Source organism: Elgaria multicarinata, chromosome 6 (assembly GCF_023053635.1).
Source record: "Elgaria multicarinata webbii isolate HBS135686 ecotype San Diego chromosome 6, rElgMul1.1.pri, whole genome shotgun sequence".
NCBI classification, from domain to species: Eukaryota; Metazoa; Chordata; class Lepidosauria; order Squamata; family Anguidae; genus Elgaria; species Elgaria multicarinata.
In genome coordinates this window covers 12,489,107-12,515,732 of record NC_086176.1, presented here as the reverse complement: position 1 = coordinate 12,515,732, position 26,626 = coordinate 12,489,107, and the positions used below count along the sequence as shown (strand labels likewise).

The 26,626-nt window shown below is 42.7% G+C and overlaps 1 protein-coding gene across 1 annotated transcript in view; it reads right to left on the bottom strand.

Moving 5' to 3' along the window:
- Positions 1-756: 756 nt before the first annotated feature.
- The window catches only part of B4GALT1 (beta-1,4-galactosyltransferase 1), a 65,742-nt gene continuing 39,872 nt past the window's right edge, over positions 757-26,626 (bottom strand). The window contains exons 3-6 of the mRNA XM_063129039.1: positions 13,727-13,914; positions 12,370-12,492; positions 9,360-9,464; positions 757-7,651 (exon numbers count right to left, since the gene is read on the bottom strand). Of these exons, the coding sequence (XP_062985109.1) occupies positions 7,516-7,651; positions 9,360-9,464; positions 12,370-12,492; positions 13,727-13,914 (552 nt within the window). The 3' untranslated portion in view covers positions 757-7,515. The remainder of the gene's footprint in view (positions 7,652-9,359; positions 9,465-12,369; positions 12,493-13,726; positions 13,915-26,626) is intronic.

Below are 26,626 nucleotides of genomic sequence, written 5' to 3'. Positions count from 1 at the left end.
CCAAGAAGCTGCCTCCCTCATGACCTTGGGCTTCTGAGATTATCAGGTTGTGCAGGAAAGAGCCATACCACAATGGAAGGTAATTTCGGAAGGAGCCCTAATTTCCTCTGGAACTGACAATCTGAGAATGAGAAACATTTATTTCCCACCTGACAATGACTGGGTTCATACAACATGCTAACCCACCCAGTGTGGGCTGCTGTTGAATCACAGGTTATCATGTTGTCTGAACACACCCACAGGGTGGATTATGTTGTCTGAATGCAGTGCACTTTCCTCAGGGTGGGTGATCGTGTTGACTGAACACAGCACGTTTTCCATGGGATTGCTCATTAACATGTAGTGTGGCTTGTTAACCACCCTGAACAACCCCAACAACAAGTCATGGATTCTCAAGGTGGCTTGTTTGAGGAAAATAAACCATACTGCATGGTTAACAAGCCACTCTGTGGAAAACGTGCTGCCTTCAGACAACATGATAAACCCATCCTGCGGAAAACATACTGGTGTTCAGACAACACATTAACCCCTTCCCCTGTGGAAAATGTGCTGAATTCAGACAACACATGGTGGGTTAGCATGTTGTGTGAACCCAGTCATTAACTTCTGAGTAACAATGGCTGAAGAAACTTTCCCTCCTTTGGAGTACATGTACCCCAAAGTTTCACAGTTTAAACTGAATTCTGAGTCAATTCTTTGTGGGGGTGGGAACATGGAGGGCAAGCATCAGGGGATTAAAAAAGAAAAGCAAATACGTTTTGTTTTCTTAAATATCAACATTTATTATTTAAGTCTTCAATGGTGTAAAGACAAAAACCATCTCACATCAACAATAAAGCAACGTATCAAATGCTGCTCTGTGGAGGAGACACCCTTATCTCCTCCCCACCCCCACCCATGAACATACTTTAAGGCACTTTTGTCAAAAACCTTTGAAGCTGAGAGCTAAAACGTATTCTCAGATAATCAAATACGGTTTCTATGGCAGTTTTTCCCTGATCTTTGCATGCGTGCACACACATATACGTATGCATACAGGAAAGCTATTTATGATGTACAACTTAAAAGTTGCTTGCATAGAATGTCTGTAGGATATAAAGAATATTGTTCTGTTCAGAGCTCAGTTTACACTAGGCTCAGAATGACCAAGGTCCCACAACTGGAGATAAGCCAGTGTTTGGCCCAATTTGGCCGGGATATTAAATGCCTCCCAAAGTCCATCGAGCCTAGAAACAGATGGTAATTTTTTTTCAAGGGTTGGGGGCTTTGGGATGGGGTTGTATTGCATCCAAACCCCAACAAAACCTATTTGGCAAGAGGTGATAGCAGGACCAAAGCAATGTTGCATATGCGCAATGGGAAGCCTCTTTTGAATAGCTTTAAACTTATTTGTCTCTCTGAACGTCTTTAAATGTCATAGGGCTTCAACCTGTATTTTGCTCTGTAACCTACATACTTGCCTTTCATGTAGAAAACCAACTAACTTAATTTCTAGAAGGACTAATTTTCTATCTGGAGGTGATAGTTTCAGCAACAGATTAACCGTGCGGTGGGGAGGGTTCCATAAGTACTGGATGCAATAAAATATTATGGCAAATAGGAACAAGAGTTCGAAATCCTGTTCACATGTTGCTTATTCAGTTGAGATTTCCTCCAGGTAGTAGGGTCTTGGGTGTACTGCACCACTACACCGCTGCAAGGAAGAAGTATGTCTGACCTAGACTATAGCGCAGGGATGGGCAAAATGCACCCCCCCACACACACATCCTTGAGTGTTGGTCCTGCCACCTCTGCTACTGTGCCTGCACTGCTGATATTTGGTAGTGCAACAGCAAAACATAGGTGGTTTCCTGTCGAAATTTGCTGCCAAACCACTATGGAGACTCAGAAGTGCCCTTTTGAGCCTCTATAGTGGTTTGCCACTAGATTTTGGCAACAAACCACTGTGTTTTTGTTTGTTTGGACTGCTACAAGCAATGTAGCAGCAGGACTGGGGTCCCCAGGGGCTGGAAATTGGTCCCTGAAGTTTCTACTGTACTATATGTATTTGAACATGGTATCTCCTGCTTCCATAATTGAGCAACCCTAGAAAAAGTGAGGTGGAATTGAGGTTCAGGGGAAAAAACTGCATTCAAATAGAGACAGTACAGCCTGGACTTTCTCCAAACACTGAGGGGAATGGAGTACAGATCAAAATAATTGCTGGGTCAAGATTTGTCCACCGGAAATAATATTTGAACAGGTCCCTAGTTCTCAACTAACATTTAATGAAGCCTTCCCCAACCCGGTGGCTCCCAGATGTATTGGACTACAGCATCCCAAGTAGGAAGGCCAATGATAAGAGTTGTAGTCCAACATGTCTGGACGGTGCTGGCTTAGGAAAAGACCATTTTAATTAGCCCGAACAAAAAAAATATCTCCACTGACCTCTGAAGGAAGGTACATTCCAGAGTTATTGCCTTGGTTTCCAAACAGATGTGATTACATTTTAAAATGAGAAGAACAAATGCACCTCCAATTGCAGACACTGGTTTCTACACCCAGTAGTGAAAGGCTAAGCATCTGGCTCAGTACATTTAAATAAATAAAAGTCGTAAATCCAATATGCATGAAAGAAAGATTTACAATCACACACACATAACAAAAACTAAATTGTGACACAATCCTTTGCATGCCTTTTCCGCTTCATTCTGTCAAATTAGAATACGTCACACAAGACAGATCTTCGATTTGGGAAACCCAGGGCCTGGTTGAACAGTTTTGCCCCCCAGAATAGATCGCACCCTCCCTCAACTCTTCTCACTGTGAGGAAACATTAGTGACTACTCAAGTGATCCCACCAGAGAAGTTCAATCTTCAGAGGTTTTCTTCGCATTGCATCAGGGAAATATCACATTCAAATAAAGGCGTGGTTGCCTAGTTTGGACATTCACCTTGTGGTAAAGGGAATGAGAGAGCAATGGTGACAAAGAAGGAGGGTGGGAGCCCAGAATCAGATATATGAGAATCCTCATATATGAGAACTGCCTCCATGCAAGGCCTCTTGTACTGTTGAATGAAGAAATACAAAAAGCCAGGGATATTGACTACAGCACAACTTTGGTGCCAGCTGCTAGCCATGATAACAATTAGCAAGAAAGAGGTCGAGCAGAAGAGTGTGCAAGATTGGAGGGAGCACGTTCTTTTTGTTCCACTGCTGTTATTGCTCCAATTAAGAAGAAATTGGCTGTGCCAAACAGAATTTGACACGCGTGTTTTCTTCCCTTCCTACAGCAACATCCTTTCGTCTCAGTTTGCCTAGCTGAATTGGGGGCGGCTTCCCTTTGGCAGTGGCGTTGGGTGTGCGGAAGAGCCTTAAGGATGGTGGAGTGGGCTCCAAGAGAGCAGGAAAAGGCAATGAATCCACTCCTTTTTAAAATGAGGGTAGGTGGTGGGCATTGCTGGGGTCACTGCTGCCTGAAGTGAGAAGGGCAGATGGTTGAGGAACATGGGAGCTATGTTCCTCCAAGGCACTTTCTTGAGATGAAAGTGGCAACAGGAGAGAAATATTGTGCACAGGAGAAGGCTAAAGCTGAAGTCCCCACTCCTGTACATGGGTTCTGAGCAGGGCACAGTAAATGGTTCGATGCTATAAGCACTGCTCGGTGTGGACCAGTGCCTTGAATGGGAGATCACACGGAATCTCATATAAAACCAGGATATATAATAATAAATATGTTTTGAAAAAAGAATTCTCAGGGGGAAAAGTCAAGGATTTTTTGACGATGAGGGTTCCAATTGATAATCTAGCAATGCCGTGCTCCTTCCCCAGGGTGGGATGGGAGGAAAGACAACGTCCAAACAGGCCCGTAGTTTCAGAGACACTTAAGTTTACAAAAATACTTTAAGGCAACATTTCCACATCTAATCCTGCAGACACAGATGATATAATATATAAAAACAACAACATATGTCTTTGCCGCCATATAAGTGTCAGCCAATTAAAAGACTGAACAGGCAACCTTGCAAGGATGGTTTATAAGAAAATGAAGTCTGGTTTTGCCTGCAGCTTATATTAACAGTGTCAATATATGTGCTGCTTTATGGTGCAATTAGATTTTATATACTTTCCCCCCACAATAACATGTTGCCACAATAAAACAAAAGAGCAAATTTCAAGTTTTACACACACCACACTGCAAGAAAAACAATTTTGTGTACAATATTTAGGCCTTTGCAACAGTAAACGTATCTGACAAGACATTTTAAAAACAAAGAGGCCACTTTATGAGCCCTGAATTGCAAACTGTTTGCCATTCCATAGTAAGAAAGAGATTGCATTGTAACAGCAAAAAACCAAAATGAAACACTACAATGTTCAAAATCTCATTTGGCTTTTAGGGTCTACATTCACACATAAGGCAATTCAGAAATAGTACTTATGCTAGTCATGGTTTTTTGTTTGTTTTTTGTTTTGTTTTTTGCAATGCCAAGAACTAAGGGGGCTTCATTGAACAATTAGACTTTATAGTTCTGTTGACTATAGGGATACAGTACTGGTTGCTGGCTTACCTTCTCTGCTACAGTCTGCAGAGGCAGCATTATGGGCTCAGGCTGCAAGGTGAAGCAGAAGAACAAGAAAAAGAAGAAAGGGGAAGAGGGTGGACTCCTACTCAATAAGGTGCTTCCATACAGGGTCTACGTTTGTTTATTCAGTGCACTCAAAATGTTTCTGGTGCCTGCCCTTAAACCTCGCACACTTGCGGGCTGTGCAAGGGTGCCATTGGGGCTGTTTGTACAACCCAACAGTCCACCATGGGTTATTTAACCTATGGTGAGGCTGCAGTGAATGCAGCCCCCATCTTGAAAATGCAACCCCCACTTGTGGGTTGTAGGGCTGTGTGACGATCAAACCCTTGCATAATCCATGCTTGCCAGGTTTGCACGACAGAACAATCCCTGAGTGGGGGTTGCATATGCAACCTAGTGTCTGTGGGCACTGCGGCTTATCGTTGGTTAAATCACTCACGACGGGCCCTGGTGTATGGTCCGAAGTCCGTCATTGTCTACCAGTAGAAATAGGCACTGATGGCTCATGAAATCCTTGGCCACGTCACACACGCTTTTCTTAGGGGCTGCTTCCATGTGCGTCTAAAACTGTAAACTAGGAGCATAGGGAAAGTCTTGGGCAAAGGTCACTTTACATTCCAGTATGCCAGACAGTGCTCAGTCTTGGCAGAGCACTGCTTCAGGCAATAAATGGTTCCACTATACCTGGGTCCTGTTCACTCATTGTGTTTCTGGGAGAATTTCCAGCCTTGTAGGAGAGTGAGCTTAACATATTACTCCCATGGCAAGGAGCTCTGCTGTGTTTGTCTACAACACTCCCTCTACACGCTGTTTCGTACAGATAGGGATGGCTTGAAGCACGGGTCCCCCATCCTGGTGCTCCTAGGAAGGCAGGTGCCACATCAGACTTCTTCTCAGCAGTGCAGCTTCTTGGTAGATAGAAGGTGATGTGGTCTGGCTGGGTTTCTCACTCTCCCTGTTGTTATCTTTAACATCTAATTTTCCTTGCTCCTATTCCTCAAAATAGCCAGGGAAAATTTGCTGCTGAAGGCAACAGCTTGGGAAGGGAGCACACTTCAAGTGTTCCGTAGAAGCACAGCAGAACAACTTGGCATCTGAGTAGAACGTAACATACAGCTCTATTCCAAAACAGATGTGATGCAGGCCACCTGTACAGCATATTCCTTGTCATATTTAAATATGCTTAGCATGTGGGTTGGCCCATTCATGCTGCCAGCGATTGGTAGCCTGAGCTTATGTGCTGCTGGCATGCTAACCCTACAGACAGATGGGCTGACCCATGTAGTAAATCCATTTAAAACAGGGGTGTGGAATGTGTTGTTCTTGGACTGCAATTCCCATCATCCCTCACCACTGGCTACGCTAGCTAGGGCTGATGGGAGCTGCAGTCCAACAACACCTAGAGGAATCCACATTCCCCACCCTGGATTTAAAATACAATGGAACATTCCCCTTGTGCCCACGAGCTGTATCAGGTATGTTTTGGTCTCAGGCTTGCGAGCAGCCCTTCCACTCACCATAGAGAAAAGGCAGTGCATGGTCTGGGTTATATCGTATATATTATTTTAACCTTTTTGTTTATTCAGTGATCCAAATCCAATTGCGAGGCTGGAGAGATCATACTGCATTCCAAATAAATATGGTACAACTCTTCACTCCACGCTTTCTTCCCAGGGTGCACATAAGCCCAAGATTATTAATGGGTTGAGAGTACTCCCAGACTGAACCAAGTGAACAACACCTTGCATTTAAGCACGGAGTGTAAATAGTTTTGCTATACAAAACTATTTTTCAGCAAAGAGGCCTGAATGATTAAAATCCCCTCTGCCCGCAGAACAGAATTTAAGGCCATTTTTTTCATTTTGACATTCATATTCCTTTTCTTTCTTTTTTCAAGAGAAGTTATTTCAATTGCTATTAGACAAGAATGAACGATTCTATCTACATGAAGGGGAGATATATATAAAAACATGTAAACTCGTACAACTTTTAGCAGCATTTTCCAGTCCTTCATACTGTAACCACAGCAGTGATTATTTTTTTTTATAAATGTTGCCTAATTTTAAAATCAAATTGGGGGGTGGGAGCAGGTGGGAAGGAGAAAGGGGAATGTGCCATAATTGCAGAATACATGGTGAAAGCAATCTTTCCCAAATTGTGTGCAACTATTACTTAAAGTGGAGAGCGCTGCAGTAAACAAATAGGGCACTATTTACCAGGAGCCCCCAAAAAGAAGGAAACCCCAAATAGCAAGGGGGAAAAAGCCAAAGCAAGGAGTGGAACCAAAGATATATCTTAGAAAATATTTATTGTTTTTGCCAATGCGTTTCAGACTTTTGAAGTCCTTCAGGGCAAATCAAATAAGATTATAATTTCAATTTTCTCTAGAGGAAAATGATCTCAAAATGGCCACACATAGGAGGAGATCATTATACTCTTATTTGAATTGCCCTGAAGAAGGACTTCAAAAGTCCGAAACGTATTGGCAAAAACAATAAATATTTTCTAAGATATAACTTTGGTTCCATTCCTTGCCTTGGCTTTCCCCCCTTCACTATTTACTAGGAACAACTCTTGTCCAAGCCCCACTGAGACAGATGAAAGCCTCACGAAAGTATGGTAGCACTTTTGCATAGCTTCCATTCTTTTCTTTTCTTTTTCGTGCTGGTGGATTGAGCATATCTGTCTCCACCATTCCCTGAAAATGGACATATTTCCTAATTTCTATGCCTCTTTTCTAAACCTAAAAAAAAGTGTACAGCAAAGTTTGGGATTAAAATTCTCATTAGTCCAGCCAATTGAAAGGCCTTGGAATGGCAAAAGAAGGTATTCTTTTTTCCATGATGATTGTAATAAAAAACAGCAGGTATAAAATGTTGACAGGATAAGTAGTCCCTGGCTAAGTCCTCCAAGTCTTCTATTTCGCCGCCTCTGCCATCTGCCACACTAGCTTTTTGGTGATCCAATGTCCACTGTGATTTTTGTATACAATCGAAATTTATCAGTTTTTACTACAGTGTAGGTCAGAGTGTTTAACCCATCAGACTTCATTGTCTCCCTCGTGTGAGCAATTTTGTTAAACCTGTAAAAACAAGAGAGATTAGTTGTTGGGAAATACCCGCTTAGAACTAGCATCTTGCCAAGTGAATTTTAGTTAATTGCTTTTCATAAGAATAAAACTAAAATGCTTTATGGTCAAATGTTCAAACGGTAGTTGTGGCATGCACCCTGGTTGAGGGGGGTGGTTTCTCATGGCTTGTCATGTCATCTGAACCTGGGCAATAGGTGTTGCTTGAGGGTTGTTTAATAACAACAACAACAACAACAACAACAACAATAATAATAATATATTTATTTGTTACCCGCCTCTCCCTCTGGATCGAGGCAGGGTACAACACAAATAAAAACACCATAAAATACATACAACTACCATATTTCTTCGATTCTAAGATGCACTTTCCCCCCCATATAAACATCTCTAAAAACGGGGTGCGTCTTAGAATCGCGGGTGCGTTTATTATTTCTTAGAATCAAAGCTTTTTTTCTGTTGGTGGTACTGAAATTAGTGTGCGTCTTACAATCAATGGCGTCTTAGAATTGAAGAAATACAGTAATTCAAACTTCTAAAACCAGTGCATAATTAAAAGCAGCACACCATTAAAAAAAGGCATCTTAAAATTCAACTGGGTAGGCTTGCTGGAGGAGATAGTCTTTATGGCTTTCTTAAATTCCGGAAGACTGTTAAGTTGACGAATCTCTCCCGGTAAGCCATTCCACAAACTGGGAGTGGCAGAAGAAAAGGTCCTCTGGGTAATAGTTGTCAGCCTTGTTTCTGTTGGCTGGAGTAAATTCTTCCCAGAGGACCTGAGTGTGCAGGGCGGATTGTACGGGAGAAGGCGATCCTGCAGGTAGCCTGGACCCAAACCATGTAGGGCTTTAAAGGTGATAACCAACACTTTATACTTTGCCCGGAAACTAATTGGCAGCCAGTGAAGAGATTTTAAGACTCAAACAATCCCACTGCCCAGGTTTAAATGTTGTAACAAACCATGACAACCCCCCACTGGGGGTTGAATATTCAAAATGATCACCAGCACAGGCCACAACCCTCCATGGCGGGCTGCAGTGATTGTGCAAAACTGGTCAGAATCTATGAGATCAAATATTTTATTGAAACTGCCAGTAGTTTATAGTTAGGGGCAATCTTTCGAATTTCATAAACCTCTTCATTAGTAAAAATTAGTACCCAGAGTTGGAGAGAGCATAAATAAGCTCTTACACGTCCATTTATGAGTCAGGCTAGACATGACGGGGGCAGCCACATTCATTGTCCATGTGTCTGTCCCTTTCACACCTAAAAATAGAGTAGTGTGAATTTTGCTTTATTACACAAAAAGTGCATGAAGATGCAGAGAGAAAAAAAGCACCCGTCTTACTACCTTGTCCTCCACTACTTAAAACACTTTCCCCTCCAGCTCAAATCTAATGCTGAAATTAACTAGGTTCATTGTATAGCTGCCTAATAGCTACCTATTCCTGTTTTACTGTGTTTGCTGCATGCTTGTGAATGTATTTTATGGCTTTCTTGAGTCGCCTTGGGGTTCTTTTTAGGAAGGAAAAACTTTAAAAGGGCCCTGCATGTTAGAGACCAATTCTAGGCTTATACTTGATTTTTAAGAAAACAAACAAACAAACATTCATTATCAGATATTTAAGGGAAATGAGGACAAAAAGAAACAGGATATGACCGTTTGAAACTATGTACACAGAATGCAACGCGAAGGACCTACCTCTGTGGGTTAGGTTCATTTTTGTTGTCTCTTGAATGGCGAATCATCCGACATTTTCCAATTGAAGCATCTGGGCGGGAGATCCCCATGCCTTTAAAAACCAGCCTGCAAAGGCATACGAATGGACATGTTAAGAACATAAAAACGTAAGAAGTGCCCTGATGCTGGATCAGACCAAGGGTCCATCTAGTCCAGCACTCTGTTCACACTGCGGCCAACGAGCCATTGGCCAGGGATGAACAAGCAGGACATGGTGCAACAGCACCCTCCTGCCTATGTTCCCCAGCAACTGGGGCACACAGGCTTACTGCCTCAAATACTGGAGGTAGCACCCAACCATCAGGGCTAGTAGCTATTGATAGCCTTCGCCTCCAGGAATTTATCCAACCCCCTTTTAAAGCCATCCAAATTGGTGGCCATCACTACATCTTGTGGTAGTGAGTTCCATAAATTTAACTATTGTTTATACAGACTATGTCGGTCACACATACACGCTCAGATATCCATGGGTCTAAAAGAACCATCCAGTTGCAAACGGCCTAACAAACTGATATTTGGGAGAGTGTAATACTATTACTACTATTAATTTTTATATAGCACATTTGAAGTGTTCAAAGGGCTTCACACGGTCATTATCTCAGTAAGTCATGCAACATCTCCGTAAAGCAGGCCAATCAAATATTAAAGCCTTGCTTCATGTTTCTGCTCCATATGGGAAACAGAACCGCTGTGCCTAGGAGTAGGGCCTATAACATCAGTTGCTCCAGCGCTTTGGAAACCAGCAAAAAAAGGCTACTGTGATTTTAGGCTGCATTAATAGAGCCATTGCTGCCTGCTCAAAAGAAGTAATAGGTCCACTGTATTCTCCATTCTTCAGACCTCATCTGGACTACCTTCTTTAGTGAAAAAAAGTGAAGCTGTGTGATAAAGAGTATATCTGACCATGCTCAGCGTTCTTTCCCTTATTACTGAATGACAACTTGTCCTCAATGTTTTTGGAATTAAGCAGTAAGGTACATGGCAAGGCTCCCATGTAGGCCACAGCCCTGGTATCTCTTTTTAGAAAACAAAACAAATTCATTGCTTTCTCCTGACAGTATTCTAAGAACACCATCTAAAAACCTTTTTGATTCACTTAAGACTTATGACAGCATTCTTCTACCACTGCAAAATCCTATACCTGTACTCCAAACCTCTCACTTTCCCCAAATTGTCTCAAAGATCTGAGCATCCTGGCATTATGGAAAAACCACCTGGCTTCCAAACACAAGGTGCAAAGCATCCCTAGGAGTAAGTGCCGATGGGGGGAAAGGGTTGATAGGGTGGCTGAATGGAAGAGCTCTGCTGCCAAAGGCTTGACCCTGACTCTGGTTTCGCCTCCGACTTGGGAGAGTAGCGCTGAGAGACAAGGAGAGCAGTGACCCCTGCACAATGCAAAGCATCAGACGCCATCCCTGGATCTTCTGCCAGCTTGCTTTGACTGCAAGCCAGCAAGAAAGGGGAAACAATGCATGAGCCACATTCCCTGGCCCTCTTTGGATGCAGGCCACTGCAGGCTAAATTGACAGTTGAGCTTGTAGATAAATCCAAGCCAGGAGCTCTTTGCAAGTGACACCCTGGGCGAGCAAAAAAGGAAGGGAAAAGGTGTGATAGCCTAGCTGACATTTATTCACAGATAGGCAGCCAGGAGGTGTATAAAATTATGCACTTGTGTATAGAATGTGGACAGGGAGACGTTTTCCTTCCTGTCTAATAATATCAGAACCCAGGATCATCTAATGAAGCTGAGCAGTGGGAGATTCAGGACTGACTAAAGGAAGTACTTTTTCCCACAGCACATGGTCAGAATATGGGCTCATCTATATTCATAGGATATTCCACTATGAACGTGATATGAAAGTCATGTTCATAGAGATCATAGAAAGATATGAGAGCAGTATATAAGAGGCAGGAGTAGCGGTATTGAAGTGCACTGATAACTGTTGGGGCCCATGACACATTCCATATACCGCTTTCATACCACTTTCATAGTGTTATATCCTGCTTGGTGTAGATGGTCATGGGCCCCAACAGTTGTCAGTGCACTTCAATACCACTATAAAGCAGCAGTGTAAATCCTGCAGTGCACTTCAATGCCTTTTATATACCGCTTTCATAGTGGAATATCCTGCTTGGGTGTAATGTGCTGTGGCACTCCAGCTGTGGAATGAACCCCCTAAGGAGGTTTGCTGGCACCTATGTTATATGCTTTTAGACGCCAGGTGAAGACCTTTTTATTCTCCCAGCATTTTAACAGTCTATAAATAAATTTTAACTTGGTGTTTTAAATTTGTAATTTTGCATTGCTGCTGTTTTTATCTGGTTGAGCTTTTATATTGTATTTTATATTATGGTTTTATACTGTTGTTTTATACTTTGAATGTTTTAAATTTTTGTGAACCACCCAGAGAGGTCCGGCTATTGGGCGGTATAGACATGTAATAAATAAATAAATAAATAAATAGATGAGCATCTACACCAAGCAGGATATTACAGTATGAAAGTGGTATGAAAGCAGTCTATAAAAGGCAGGAGCCACACTATTGCTTTACAGGGGTATTGAAGTGCACTGACAACTGTTGGGGCCCATTGACACAGACCACATACCACTTTCATAGTGCAATATCCTTCTTGGTGTGGCTCCTGCCTTTTATATACCACTTTCATACTGCAATATCCTGATTGGTGTAGATGAGGCCATAGTTTAAGGTGACTTCTGAACACAGCTTCGCTTTCTGGCTTAACCACCATGGTTAAAGCCATGGTTCAAGGCGTCTTCTGAATGGGGCCATTGTTACAGCAGCAAATACTATAGAAGCTCACCTCACCAGGCAACATGGAGGAAGATTCTGCATCATTCACTGTCACATGGAGCCCTGAAACTCAAATACCTTTCAGGCCATTACCTCCCAAAATAAGTTCCCCTAAACAGTAAAAGACATCTGTATCAAATGAAGCACAAGGGCCTTACCTGTTATAAATGTCATCGTCTTCACCACCCCAGCCCCAATAATTATTGGGAAACCCATTTATTTTTTGGAATTGCTCCTTGCTTAAAGCAGACACGCCTCCAAAATACTGATTATAAGGTAAGCTGGAAGAGAGAAAGGCAAGTCATTAATACGTTTTCACTATCATTGAGAAGTTTGGATTGCACCTCTACTAGCATTTTTTAATAAAATAATAATAATAGCACCGGAAAGACTATGCAAAATGTAACATCAGGACTGTCATATAAATCTGCTTCAGTACACACTAACAGTTCTCATTTTTCCCTATCAGAAATATAGAAGAACATAAGAACTGGGAAATTATTGGGTTTTGTTTTGGTTTTTTTCTTAGCAATTCTAACATCTTAAAATTTCCCTTTTTCAGATAATAATCTCCCCACCATAGTAACAGCCAATTGGCTTTCCCCAAACTTGTTCTTGTAGAAGTTGCATAACTTGCAAACACTCTCAGGCCCAGCTCAGTTGTAACCAGAAACCATGCTTTCCAGCTACACATGATGTGCCTTCTATTTAAGAAACAAAAGTATATTGTTATTTATTCAAGTAATTAAAGTCACTTTTTGGGTCATGCCTTTCCAAAGCAACATGCAAAAAGACATAAGAGAAAAGTTACAATTTAAAGGAGACTACATCAGAACTGATGTGCGTCAGGCTCTCCTGTTTACATGCTCCTATTATTTATCAACCCAGGATCTCTTCTCGATCATCCCAGAGCGCAGGACATGGAATAAGGGGCTCAAGTTACAGGAAACTGGATTCTGGCTGGACATCAGGACAAAAAGCCTGACTGTTAGAACAGTATGACAATGGAACCAATTACCTAGGGAGGTGGTGGGCTCTCCCACACTGGAAGCATTCAAGAAGCAGCTGGACAACCATCTGTCAGGGATGCTTTCAGGTGGATTCCTGCATTGAGCAGGAGGTTGGACTCTATGGCCTTATAGGCCCCTTCCAACTCTACTATTCTATGATTCTATGATATTAAAAGACACAGTAGCCCTCCCCACTCCCTGCCTCGCTTGTCCTCCTCGTAGCCCATGGCATGTGAAGGGCAACTGTGTGCAGGGGACAGCCCTCACCATCAGTGGAACCGCCATGCATAGAGGAAGCTCTCCCCTCCCCTTCGTCACCCTCTGTGTACAGAGGTTAACAAAAATGATGGCTGGGGGTAAGAGGGAGGAGCTAGCACACTCAACCCCATTTTTCTTCTTGTGGGAAGAACTTACATACAATTAGAAAGAATGGCTGGAAAAGACTACTTACTACCTTACATGATTTTGTGCTAGTTTCACATAACCATAGCAACTGAGCTCTTACCGAAATCCAAACTTATCCATAGACACGGAGAGGTGCCTGGGTTGACTGTAACACTTGTAGATGTTTCTGTCATCCATAGGGATTAGGTCGACATCGCTAAATACAAAGCAGTCATAATCATATTCTTTCAAAGCTTCTGTGAAGCCTATGTTCAGAAGCTTTGCACGATTAAATGTTTCTTCTCCACCCTATGGTAAGAAAAAGAGGAGCTGTCACACACCCGAAATAAAGGCAGTTCACAAGCAGCAACACACACGCACTTGGGAAATCTCTCACAAGGCTGCCACTCACGAATTCCGCCCACCCGCCCCGTTCAGTTTAGCTTAACATTAGGATTGGTTTAACCTGAAGGCAGCATGGGTTTGTGATAAGCACACCTGCTTATTTTGCCTTCTACACAGACCACCCTTGAGACCTTGTGGAGGCTGAAAGCATACGCATCAAGTCTTTATCGCTGTCCTTGCACCGGCAGGCAAAGCCGGTTTTATTCAAACAGGCCTTTGGCATGTAAGTGGATCTGTTAGGTTGGATGCTGCTTTTCTTCTGTTACTGCTGTGTTTTTAAATACATTGTTGTACTGCTGTTTTAACCAGGATTTATTTATTTATTTATTTATTTAATTTCTATACCGCCCAATAGCCGGAGCTCTCTGGGCGGTTCACAAAAACAGATGATTGAAAGCCACCAAGAGTGCCATTTTTCTTGGTAGAAAGGTAGGGTACAGGGCCGGTGCCAGACTATTTTGCGACCTAGGCCAGGCGACCTACTTGTACCATCCCTCCCCCGAAAATTACCAACTTCGATTCAGCTGTTCAAGAACAGTTTCTGAACTATTATATTTTCCTTTTATTATGTTTTTTCTTAAAACAGCTAATTTGTATGAAACTGTGACCCTTAAAGGGCAGTACTGCACCCCTCTGAGGTCTGCGCCCTAGGTGGCTGCCTAGTTGGCCTAATGGTAGCACCGGCCCTGGTAGGGTACAAATCAAATAAATAAATTAGGGTGCAATTCTATGCATGTTTAGAAAGAAAAAACTCCTACAGTTTCTAGCATTCCACGGGCAGCATGGCTGGCTGAGGAATGCTGAGAGTTATAGGACTTCTTTCTGTCTAAACATGCATAGGATTGCACCCTAAATAATAAGAATCTCACTTTGCTTTTGCTTTCCCCCTCAATGACCTTGTGTAAAGTCCTGCTTCTTCATGCTACTCAACCACATGAATGTTTCAGAATTTGTAGACAGGACTTTGTCAGATGTGGAACAACTTCCATGCCTACAAAGCACTTAATTTCAGCACATCCCAATGATGCTGAAAGAAAATAATAAACCATTCAAATGATTATAGTGAAATCCTAGCCTCATTTACAGGCGGGGGAGGGGGGGGGCAAATCAGCTTCAGAATGAACCAAGGATTTATTAAATGCTTTTAAATACGTCCTTCAGAAACTACGGTCTATATTAAAGGCTTGGGCCTCTGCTAGACCTACGGGTCTAGCGCTATGGAGGAGGGGTGAGGATCTCGTGATATTGTTATCACAAGGTCACCCCTTCTGTTTACACGCGGCATGCGACGACCTCGGAGGAACAGGATGTCGCACCCGCCATTTTGTTTGTTTGTTTCTTAAAGGAGACGAACGCAGGAGCGCTCGTACGCAAATTGTAGGGTTTTTTAAAATTTAAAACAATTTTCCCCACTCACCCCACCCCACCCCGATAGGTGCAGAGTTCCTGAGGAGCTCTGTGCCCTGTGCACGGTTCCCAGCTCCTCGTGAGTACCTGCAAGGAGCTGGAACAAACCGCGACGCCCGCCCACACGTTCTGCGGTCTCGGTATCATTTCAAGACTGTGGAAAAAGCGGGCTACAACTGTAGGGCCATATCCCGGGGAAAGGGAGGGATCATGCCTCCCTGCTTCTGGGATCCCCTGTGCATCATGTGGATGCACAGGGATGATCCCGGGATATCACCCCGTCTAGCTATGGCCTTGGACTGCACTGTGACCTTCCCCATAAGAGGTAAAGAACAAATTCTGTTACAGTGAGTAACACAAACTTGTACAAGTGGATTTTCCATGTTTGTTATCCAGTGAACACGCTTGACCTGGAGGCTTGTATAGTGCCTGGGAATATAACCTGACCTGCTTTAGCCATAGTTCTCTCCTTTGGCCAAAATTAGGTGATGATAAGGCACAGTGGAGCTAGCGTTGCACTTGCCAAGAGGAGAGCTTGTTGTGGCACTGGCTGAGTTACAGAAAGTGTGAGTGACCTACTTCCTTTTAGGAAGCGGCAGCTGATAGGTGGTGCCTAAACCCTATGAAAGGGTTTAGTTCTGAAGCTGGGGGTGAGATATTGAAGGAGCTCTCTGGAGAACAATATTGAACCTGCTAGGCGGTTGTAGCTCTGCAAAATAGTTTCTTCAGCTGGGGAGCACCATAAATGAAATTAATTGGACTGCTGCCTCAGAGTTGATGGATTATTTGCTTTTCTTAGTTTAAGTTCTAATGAGTGACTTTCACACAGTGGTAAATCCTTTCCTGATGTCCACCAAGTCCTAGGGTTTAAGACTAGCTGCATGATGGAGTTTCAACAGATACCATGTTCAAACAAACATGGAATTATTTGGTTTGCTTCTGGGGGAGGAAGCATGTGAGCTCCCAATCTCACCCTGGGAGCTTACTTCATTATTGGTGAAGTAATAAGCAAGAAGGCTAGCAGAAGTCTGATAATAGGAAATGCAAAGAAAAGTTTGCTTTCTTAGGCCTTAGCTAGACCTAAGGTTTATCCCGGGATCGTCCCGGGGTCATCCCTGTTCATGTAAATGACACACGGGATCCCGGGAGCAGGCAGGGATGACCCTGGGACGATCCCGGGATAAACCTTAGGATAGAAGGTGGTGCAGAGTGTTGGGGGCTGCATAATCTTCATGTAATTTACGGCAGTTTTCAACACTAAAAAGAGTAAAAAGTATCTGAAGGGAACCTTAGCCACAATCTAAAGCTGCCTTGTTCTTGTAGTTATTTTAATAAGTAAATGGTTACTAGATAAGTAAATGGTTACTAGAAATAATGGACTGCCAACTGTTTTCAAAGTTCCTAAACTGTAATCTTAGCTCTACTTTTGCCAAGGTTGAAATATAATGAAGCTGTTTATAACTGTGGCAAGAATTACACAATCCTAAAAGCAACACAACAAGTAAAAAGGGTTCTTGCCAATTTCAGCAGGACAGAAAACATGGATAAAACCACTCATTCCTCTTATTTTGATTAACCCTTCGGGCAAACCCTTCTCAGTGAGTATGGAGCAATATATGACCAAGCAGTGAGAACAGAGGAAAATTAAAATGTGATGCCCATTGAGAGAATGTTGTCTTGAGCAGCTACTTTAAAATGGCAAAAGGGTTATTAGGGGTTGAACATGCTTTAATGTACAGTTGAGACAGTAGTTCAAAATTCTCTTCCCTTAAGAAATCCAGTAACCAGAATAGCTTTCGGAAGTTGTGCAAGACTAGCATTCAATTACCGGGGTTAAGGAGACAGGGATTATTTATTTACTATGTTTTTATCTCACCCTTCCTGCAAGGAGCTGAATGTGGTTACATGGGGACATCTCATTTTAGCTCCACAACAACCCCTTTGAGGTAGGCTAGGCAAAGAATAAATTGCCCAAGGCCACACAGTAAGCTGTAAGATTCAAGTGGGAATTCAGAATTCAAAACTTCTCAGCCCAACGTTCTATCCACTTTAACATAGTGTATCTCTCACACACTTCCCTATAACTGCTATTTTATTATTAGTTTTAATATTAGTATTACTTGAAAATTCTATATTCCCCTCTGAAATTATTGTAACTAACTCAAGTTCTTGGAAAGGGAAAAGACAGATAGTGAATTATATAACCTGAACCAAGTGAAAACTTGCTGGGAACCAGTTTGCCAGGAGTATGGCTTGAATCCAGATACATGCAAGCTATATTCTCAATTTAGTTAATGTGGTGTAGCACTGAGCCTGCCCGTACTGACAGAACGTTTCATACTAATGAGCCCACAAGCCGAGTCCTATGATATCTATCTCAACTCCATCACTCCAATCAATATCCCAGCAATAAAACAAATACAGCCATCCCAGTTACTTCTAGTGCATTCTCACGACTTCAAAATCATGTGCTAAGCTCACCATGGGATCCAAATCATTTGCAGAAAAATCAATATGCATTTTTCATATCCTGCAGTTTGGTGGCTCATCTGTTCCAAGCAAAAATAAAAATGCACAATTCATGCTAACACTCAAGTTTAGCTAATAATTTGGTACTGAAATTGCCATGCTGCAAGAGAGAAGGATTCTCCAGGTTATTTGAAAGACTGTATTCTCCCTTATGAGCCTAACCGTGCTTTAAGACCTTCTGGAGAAGCCCTTCTTTCAGTCCCACCACCTTCACAGGCGTGCTTGGTGGGAACATGGGAGAGGGCCTTCTCGGTGGCTGCTCCAGTGCTCTGGAACTCTCTTCCCAGGGAAGCTAGGCTGGCTCCCTCCTTGATAGGCTTTTTGAAGCAGGCTAAAACTTTTTTGTTCCAGCAGGCCTTTGGAGAATAATCTGGCCCTCCATCTATGTCAATGTCTTATAATTTTGTTGTGTATTTTAAACGTTTATGGTTTTGTTCCCCCTCCCCCATGTATGTTTTAAACTTTGTAAGGCCGCCTTGAGGCCCAGCATTGGGCAAAAGGCGGGATACAAATAAATATTTTATATATATATATATATATATAATAAAAAGCCTGGAGGGACTAGAGATGCCACTTTCTCATTTTAGCCTTTGTGTAACAATCCTGCAAGATGTTTTCAGTTACAAACCTCTCCATCCCATGGCATATTAGGCAAGGAGAGTAGTCATACTACCAACCACATCTTTAAAAAACTAGCTAAATATGCAGCACAGATTTTTTTTGTAAAAATTCAGAAATGGTGGAGGCATTTTTGGAAAGTGCTACCCTTCTGCCTGTTTACTGCTTTTTACATAGTGCCGGAGCAGTGTTACTACATAAAAAGTTCTACAGTAGGTTTTCATTTAAAGTGGGGTTTAGCAACTAGAAAAAGATGTCAGGGAACCCACTAGACAATCTTGGCTTGTTATGCTTAAATCTTCCTCAAAGCTGGGTAGTGAAATGGCTAAGATGGTGAGCTGGGAAGTCCTCAGCTCAAATCTTACCACAGGCATGAACTCACTTCAACTCACCTCAGGCACGACTTAATGAAGCCATAGCTGCTCATCTGTACCTGAAGTAATGTATATGAAGTGCTCTGCATATTTGAAATGTGGCATTTTAAATGCTTATCATTACTGACTGTGCCTCCCTATTACTTTTTAGGAAGATTTAAGCATGACAAGCCAAGATTGTCCAGTGGGTTCCCAGACATCTTTTTCTAGTTGCTAAACACCTCTTTAAATGAAATATGTTTGTTTCAATTTCCTCCTAGTGGAATAAATACACAGGAAAAATAGCAGGAAGGAACGGCAAACCAAGTGCCTCAGGCCAAGAATTATGGTATAAAAGCTTTTCATGTACATCCTCCCTCTTTCTACATGCATGTTTATAAAGAAAATAGCTAACCAAAGATAGCATGATTTCACTTTCAGCCTCTTCCATGCCTAGATTATGAAACTCTGAGGTTTTCTCATCTATTTAAGCCCAACTGACAAAGCCACAACACTAAATTCTCTCCAAAGAAAAGGCTTGAGTAAGTCCGGGGTGGATGGGGGTGGCATAATTAATTATGAATTGGATGCCCATGAAATAGCTGAAATATATATTTAAAAGGTGGCCTTTCTTAGCTGCCTTTCCAGAACTTACTTACTCTCTGCCTCTTACCTCAGGAACCTGATTTCTCTCCCTCTCAGCTTCCAGTCAACTGTTCCTGGTGGCCCAATGTCTGGGTCACCGTTTCTTCCCCCACCTTTAGCAATGTCCCAAATTGGCACACTCAGAAGCAAGTCCCTCTGTGCTCAATGGGGCTTACTCCCAAATAACAACACACAGAATCACAGCTTTAATTTGTCCCATAGTATTCAATGGGAGCCACTGAGAACAGCATTGGCCCCAGAATAAATTTCTGGATTATGCTAGACTGATTCCAGGAACTTGCATTTCTATATAGACTTATTGGCAAAGTTTTTTCTGGAAATGGCATGGATGACGCCTTCTGGAATCTCAGAAACCACAGGTATAGCTAAATATGTCTGTGGTGGCCAGTGAAGAGGACACTGCCCAGCATAATTCTTTGACTCGTCCTCATGATTAGCAAAACCAGAAAAAAGCTATGCAAAATAGCTCTGTTCAGGCATCCTATCCCCATTCCCTGATTAAAGCTGTGTGAGGGGAAAATTGGAACTCATTGCTCAGGTCCATCCTCCTCCATACATTCTAAGGGCATAGCTAGATGGGGGGATATCCTGGGGATTGCTGCAGGATCGTCCCGGAGGGAGGATCCCTCACTTTCCCCGGGATATCGCCCTACCCTTTGCCACGGTCTCGGGATGATCTGCATGGCCGGGCATGGCCAACGCATGGCCGGGCATTGCGGTTTGTTCTGGCTCCTTGCGCATAACTGCGAGGAGCTGGGACCCGGGCACGGGGCACAGAGCTCCTCCTCAGGAGCTCTGTGCCCATTGGGGGGGTTTGGGGGGAGGGCAAGGGATTTTTTTTTAAAAAAAACCTCACTGGTTTGCACAGGAGCACTTGTGCGCTCCTTTTCGTTTTTTTAAAAAATGGCCACAATGTCACACGCCGCATGTAGACCAGGGCAACGATCTCACAATCATAAAATCACGAGATTGTCGCCGTACAACCCCCTCGTCTAGCCATGGCCTAAATCGCACAGGGAACCCACACAAGTACAGCAGGGTCCCCACTGCAGATGTTACCCCTCCAATACATGGTGGATGAAGCTGAGAGATGGAATCGCAACCAAGAGGGCAGGACCCAACTATACTAATTGGGGTGTTTGTGTGTGAATGCAGTGAACACTTGGACAGGGCTAACGTAACAAAATTAAGATCATTCTAGTTTTCTCAAGTCTCTCTGAATGGTACAAACTCAATCCAGTTTATGCATCTTGATTTTTTGTATAGCGGTCAGTTTATTTGATAAATACAATGGATAATGTTTCATTATGGAAAGAATTTGGTCTACAAATCAGAGACACATTTTTGAATAATGGGGGACACAAAACAGTCACACAATGAGACAATAACTGTAGCGCAGGATATAAGACCAACAATTTTTCCAGACAGACATATTCTTCGAGTTTCTCAGTAAATCTAGCTGTCCAACGGAAAAGATCCCTTCTGAATTGCTAGTGGTACAAATAATACAAAATACCCAATAAGCAAGTTGTATAAACTCTTGTTAAAAATAAATAATTTTGCAGTTTTTTGAAGAAACAGGAAAGGGAATTGGTACACTAATACCAACTAATAGAGTAAGAAAGGATCTGGAGTAATTGATCTTGTAGATTAAATTTCTGCTAACTTTAAAAACAAACCCATTAATATTCAATACCAGTGCTATTTGACACCCCAGAAATTGTTGTATTTATAATCTGATGTAAGATATTTGTTTTCATGCAGGACATCTATAGAGACATATGTAGATTTTAAACACACAAATTCAATGTGTTCTAATCTACAAGGCTTTTGGAGAACTCTACTTGAACAGAACTGATTATGAATATGCATGTTTAGACAGAAAAAAGGCATACAACTCTCAGCCTGCCCCAAGCCAGCAGTGCATAGGATTGCACCTTTAAGTTTCTGAAGTGGTCGTGCGAGGAATTCTCAAGATACTGAATTAGAGTCAGTACTGCTTTTGCAACTGGAAAAAAGTAGTGGCACTTCCAGTATCAGAGTTCAGAGGAGGGCAACTGTTTAGCCTGGAGAAGAGAAGATTGAGAGGAGACATGATAGCACTCTTCAAATACTTAAAAGGTTGTCACACAGAGGAGGGCCAGGATCTCTTCTCGTTCCTCCCAGAGTGCAGGACACGGAATAACGGGCTCAAGTTAAAGGAAGCCAGATTCCAGCTGGACAGCAGGAAAAACTTCCTGACTGTTAGAGCAGTACGACAATGGAATCAGTTCCCTAGGGAGGTTGTGGGCTCTCCCACACTAGAGGCCTTCAAGAGGCAGCTGGACAACCATCTGTCAGGGATGCTTTAGGGTGGATTCCTGCATTGAGCAGGGGGTTGGACTCGATGGCCTTGTAGGTCCCTTCCAACTCTGCTATTCTATGATTCTATAAGGATCTGAAGCATTGCTTGGGAGTAAGCCCCACTGAACCCAAGAGGATTGGGTTCTGAGTAAACATGCATAGGATTGCACTGTAAACAAGGAAACATACTGAATGGCAAATAAACATTCATTGAAATGCAGTTGTAATATTTTGAATACATTTCAAGATTGCGTTTCAATATCTTGTTGTTCCTCCCAATTATATAATTTTCTTCTTAGTGCTTTCCCTCTTTGCACATATGGTTGCAATTTTCTACTTTAATAAATAAAAAAGAAATAGAATAAGTGCATTTAAATTATGCAAACTGGGCAGATTTGCATAATATATAAAGATTGCAGCGTTTAGTTTGTCTTGGTAGACAATTTAAATTCTCTGAACTCAGTTCTTTTAAATTAAAGTACAGAGTACCCACAACTTTGACTTAGACTGTTGGGAGCTGCTGGAGAACTTCCTTGCAGCTTTTTTGTGTCATGCACCCCATCCAGCTTCAGGCACGGTATAACACACACAAAAAAATAGAAATAGAACCCTCACTTGGTTTAAAAGCAAGCAGAAATAAAGATACGGGGACTGTCACAGGACTGTAACCAGGAGCTTGATTAAAAGATAATAAGGAGAAAGCAAACATTTTCCTAAACCATTTCTAAGAGATTTATTTATTTATTTAAAACATTTGTAGCCTGCCCTATATCACTAGGATCTCAGAGCAGCAAACAGGCTCCTGTTAAGGCTCCTGTTTCTCACACTGGCCTGCTTAGGTTGGAAAAGCATTCAAAAAATATCCAAATTTAACTTTGCATTAAACTCGTCTACTCTGTGGAGAGGCAACAGAGCCCCTGATGGTTTGTACAACAGACCCAGCTCCTGCTTTATGTTGCAGGATCACATACATCTGCGTCATGACCTAACTGCAACACATATCTGGACCTGGAAATCAATCTGAGATGGCTCAGATACATATTGCGTCAGCGGATCCATCAGCCCTGTAAACAACACACACACAAAGTGAACTCTTGGAATTGGTTCTGGGAGCCGTAAATCAATTGAGCCAAAATGTATTTACATATGTAAATCTTTGTTTCAGTTTCATGACCTGCTACTCTTTTGCAGCACACTGCAATGGTTGCAGCTGTGCCAGCTTTTTAAAGCAGATTCTACTAGGCCAGTGGCTTTCAGATGTCTTGTCTTCAAGGAACCCTTTCTTAAGAGAGCTCCGGCTATTGGGCGGTATAGAAATGTAATAAATAAATAAATAAATAAATAAATTGACCCATTTGCCAAGGAATCCCCTGCATGTCAGTGTGGAACTCCTCTGCATTGCAGAAGATCTAGGGGTGCAGAACAAACCCAACTACTCCCTGAAGCTACCTTGTAGGAGAAGCTCAACAGTTGGTGAACAAGCGTTTTCTCAGGGAAGATTGAATTGCCATTGCTGGCTTTCTTAGAATCATAGAATAGTAGAGTTGGAAGGGCCTATAAGGCCATCGAGTCCAACCCCCTGCTCAATGCAGGAATCTACCTTAAAGCATACCTGACATATGGCTGCCCAGCTGCCTCTTGACTGCCTCTAGTGTGGGAGAGCCCACAACCTCCCTAGGTTACTGGTTCTATTGTCGTACTGCTCTAACAGTCAGGAAATTTTTCCTGCTGTCCAGCCGGAATCTGATTTCTTGTAACTTGAACTCCCCATTATTTGGTGTCTTGCATTCTGGGAGGAGTGCAGGACCCGGAATAAGCTCCTAAGGAACTCCAAGTTCATTGTGGCCTGGAGGGTTTCCTAAAGCACCATTTGAAAGCTACTGTGCTAGCTAGCCTACATAGCTTGGAAAAAGCAGTGGCAAAAGGCAAGGGCCTCTAGTGTAATCTGGAGAGTGCATCTGTGTATTCAACACGCCCATCACTGCAAGTGACAATGGCCTGATTCACATGTAACAATAATCACAGTTGTCAGGGCCACATGGCAGCAATGCCCCATTCCTGGGTTGTTTTTTGCGACATCCAAACCTAGAACTCTGGGTTGCTGAAGGTCAAATAACCCAGCGTTTTAACCCAACAACAACCATGGGTTCAAAGCAGAAGCAGCAACATGCGAGAGGCAGCATGTTTGCTCACTCTGGCACAGCCCCATGAATTGGCGTTATATGGGAACCAGATAACTGAAAACTTTAGGCTTCTCCACCCTACTTCCATCCTGTTGCCCACCCTCACCAGCTGGAGCTAACGGGTTTCACATAATGGTCCATAACGGGAGAGTGGGAGCTGGATGACTACTGGAGCAGCTGTTGTTGCATTCTCTTTTGCACCAATGAAACTGTTAGACAATTGGCATCAAATCCCTAAATATGTTATTTGTTTGTATTTAATTCTAGAAAATAACTCCTAGTCATTCCAAAACCACCTTACCAGGTGGAACAGGAGGACATATAGGGCTTTGCTAGACGAGGGGTTAGCCCAGGCTGATACCCGGGATCACCCCTGTCCATCCAGATGACGCACAGGGGATCCCAGGTTTAGGCAGGGGTCAACCCTCCCTTGCCCTGGGGTAATGGGCTCCACTTGTAGCCCGGTATTTCCGCAGTCCCAGGCTGAGCCTGGGACCATGGAAGGTCTAGCCCATTCCGCGGCTTTTCCCAGCTACGCAGCTTACTCATGTGTAGCCGGGAGAAGCCGAGCACGGGGCAGGGGAAGAGATTGCGGCTAGAGGGGGAGATCACGGCCGGGGGGCGGGGAATCGGGGCCAGGGGGAGTGGGGAAACCTTTTTTTTTTAAAAAAAAAAAACACCCTTTACTTTTGTCGATCGTGCTCTCCTGCGCACTCGGCCCTTTAAAAATGAAAAAAATGGCAGACGCGACGGGGCTTTCCTTTAGCCTGTCGCATCTGACGTATAGACTGGGGCGACAGCCCGTGCTAGCTGTAGTGCGGGCTCACCCCTCCTCCTGACCAGACTATTCAAAAACAATTCTTTGTACTTTATGCGTATGTAAATTTTAGTATACCACTGAAGAAGACCATATAGGGTGGAAACGCTCTTGGTTTTGGTTTTATTGTTTATTGTGTTTTTATTGCTTAAGGCTTGTATTATGTTTTTTGATGGTTTTACGTAATACCATACAGTTCAGATTTATTTGAACTATATTGAACACTTTTGTTACATAGTATATTAAAGACATCTTAAGTATTCCACTTACATTTACATGACTATTGAAAGTGGAAAGATTACCAGTTTTTCCACCCCTTTTCCCTAGTTCATCGTTTTACTCTCAAGGGGTCAGGCTAGGTTTTTTTGCTTCTTTGTAGACAATTGGCAGTGTTCAGAAGACACCTTAAACCATGGCTTTAACCATGGTGAATAAAGCTTTTTGCCTTAGTTGCCGTGGTTAAAGCCGTGGTTTAAGGTGTCTTCTGCACACAGCCAATCTCAGAGTTGCAGGATGATGAGTCTCTACTTTAAGGGCCAAGGTAGGGTCTGTGAACCTAGGACTCTGCTGAACATCTACACAGTGTTGAGGAGTGCAGTTTAGAAGGTAGCAGCAAGGAGCTTGGGAAGGATGCTTAACCCTTCCTTTACCTCCACTTCCCTCCCCTACACTTCCCTCCCCTGGCCACTCTGCCAGCCACAGCAAACACATGCCTGGGAATCCCAGCTGGAAGAAGAGCAATTGGAGGAGGGAAGTGCAAGGGAAAAGTGGTAAATGGATGGATGGAAAGTCAAGCATGTCTCTCCCCCATTTACCATTCATTCCCTCCAAATTGCAGTCCCAGCTGCTCTTCAAATGTTTGGCCAAGATCCAGTTCCCAAATCCTGGTCTCCACAAAATGACTAGTTTGGCTGTCACTTAAAGAATATGGTGACACCTGTCTCCTTGGAGAAGAATGGTTCATTTGGAACCAATGTGCAGAAGCTCTAGCCTAGCAAGAAGTGGCAGACTAAGGCTACAACTAGACCTAAGGTTTATCCTGGGATCATCCAGGGTTCGCCCCTGCCTGAGCACTGGATGCCCTGTGTGTCACCTAGATGAACAGGTTTGACCCCTGGACGATCCAGGGATAAACCTTAGGTCTAGCTATGGCCTAACTGGCAGTTCTGGAAAACACGATAGTACAGTGATATCTAGTACTATGTAGCAAGTGTGCCATTCATACAGCTCATTGTCCCCATGGTAAAAACCACTTGCCTAGAGAGGTGAAGGACCAGGGAAGGGAACAGTAACCCAAAAAAAGGATTTTTCTTCTTTTACCTCAGTCTTAATATGGAACACACACACATACCATTGTGAATTTGTGAAGGAAACTCTTACGAAATATTCTCTTTCAGAACAATCCATGGAATTATGCCTAATTAGGTAATTTCTAAACTCCTGTCAAAACACTATTTCTAATCTCAAATAAACTTCCTTCACGTTTAACAAGGAAATTGTTTATATTTTCAGCTTTCCTTTTAGGGCCCCAAAGTAGGATATAGATACTTTTATAAATAATTAAAACAATAAACAGTCTTACAAAAACATATGCTTAGCTATTTTAAAGTGCAGCACTTTGCAGCTCCATCAGACTGTATTTGTAATTTGCTTGGAATAAAAAGGAAAAAAATATACTTTTGCTTCGTAAACTTACCAGT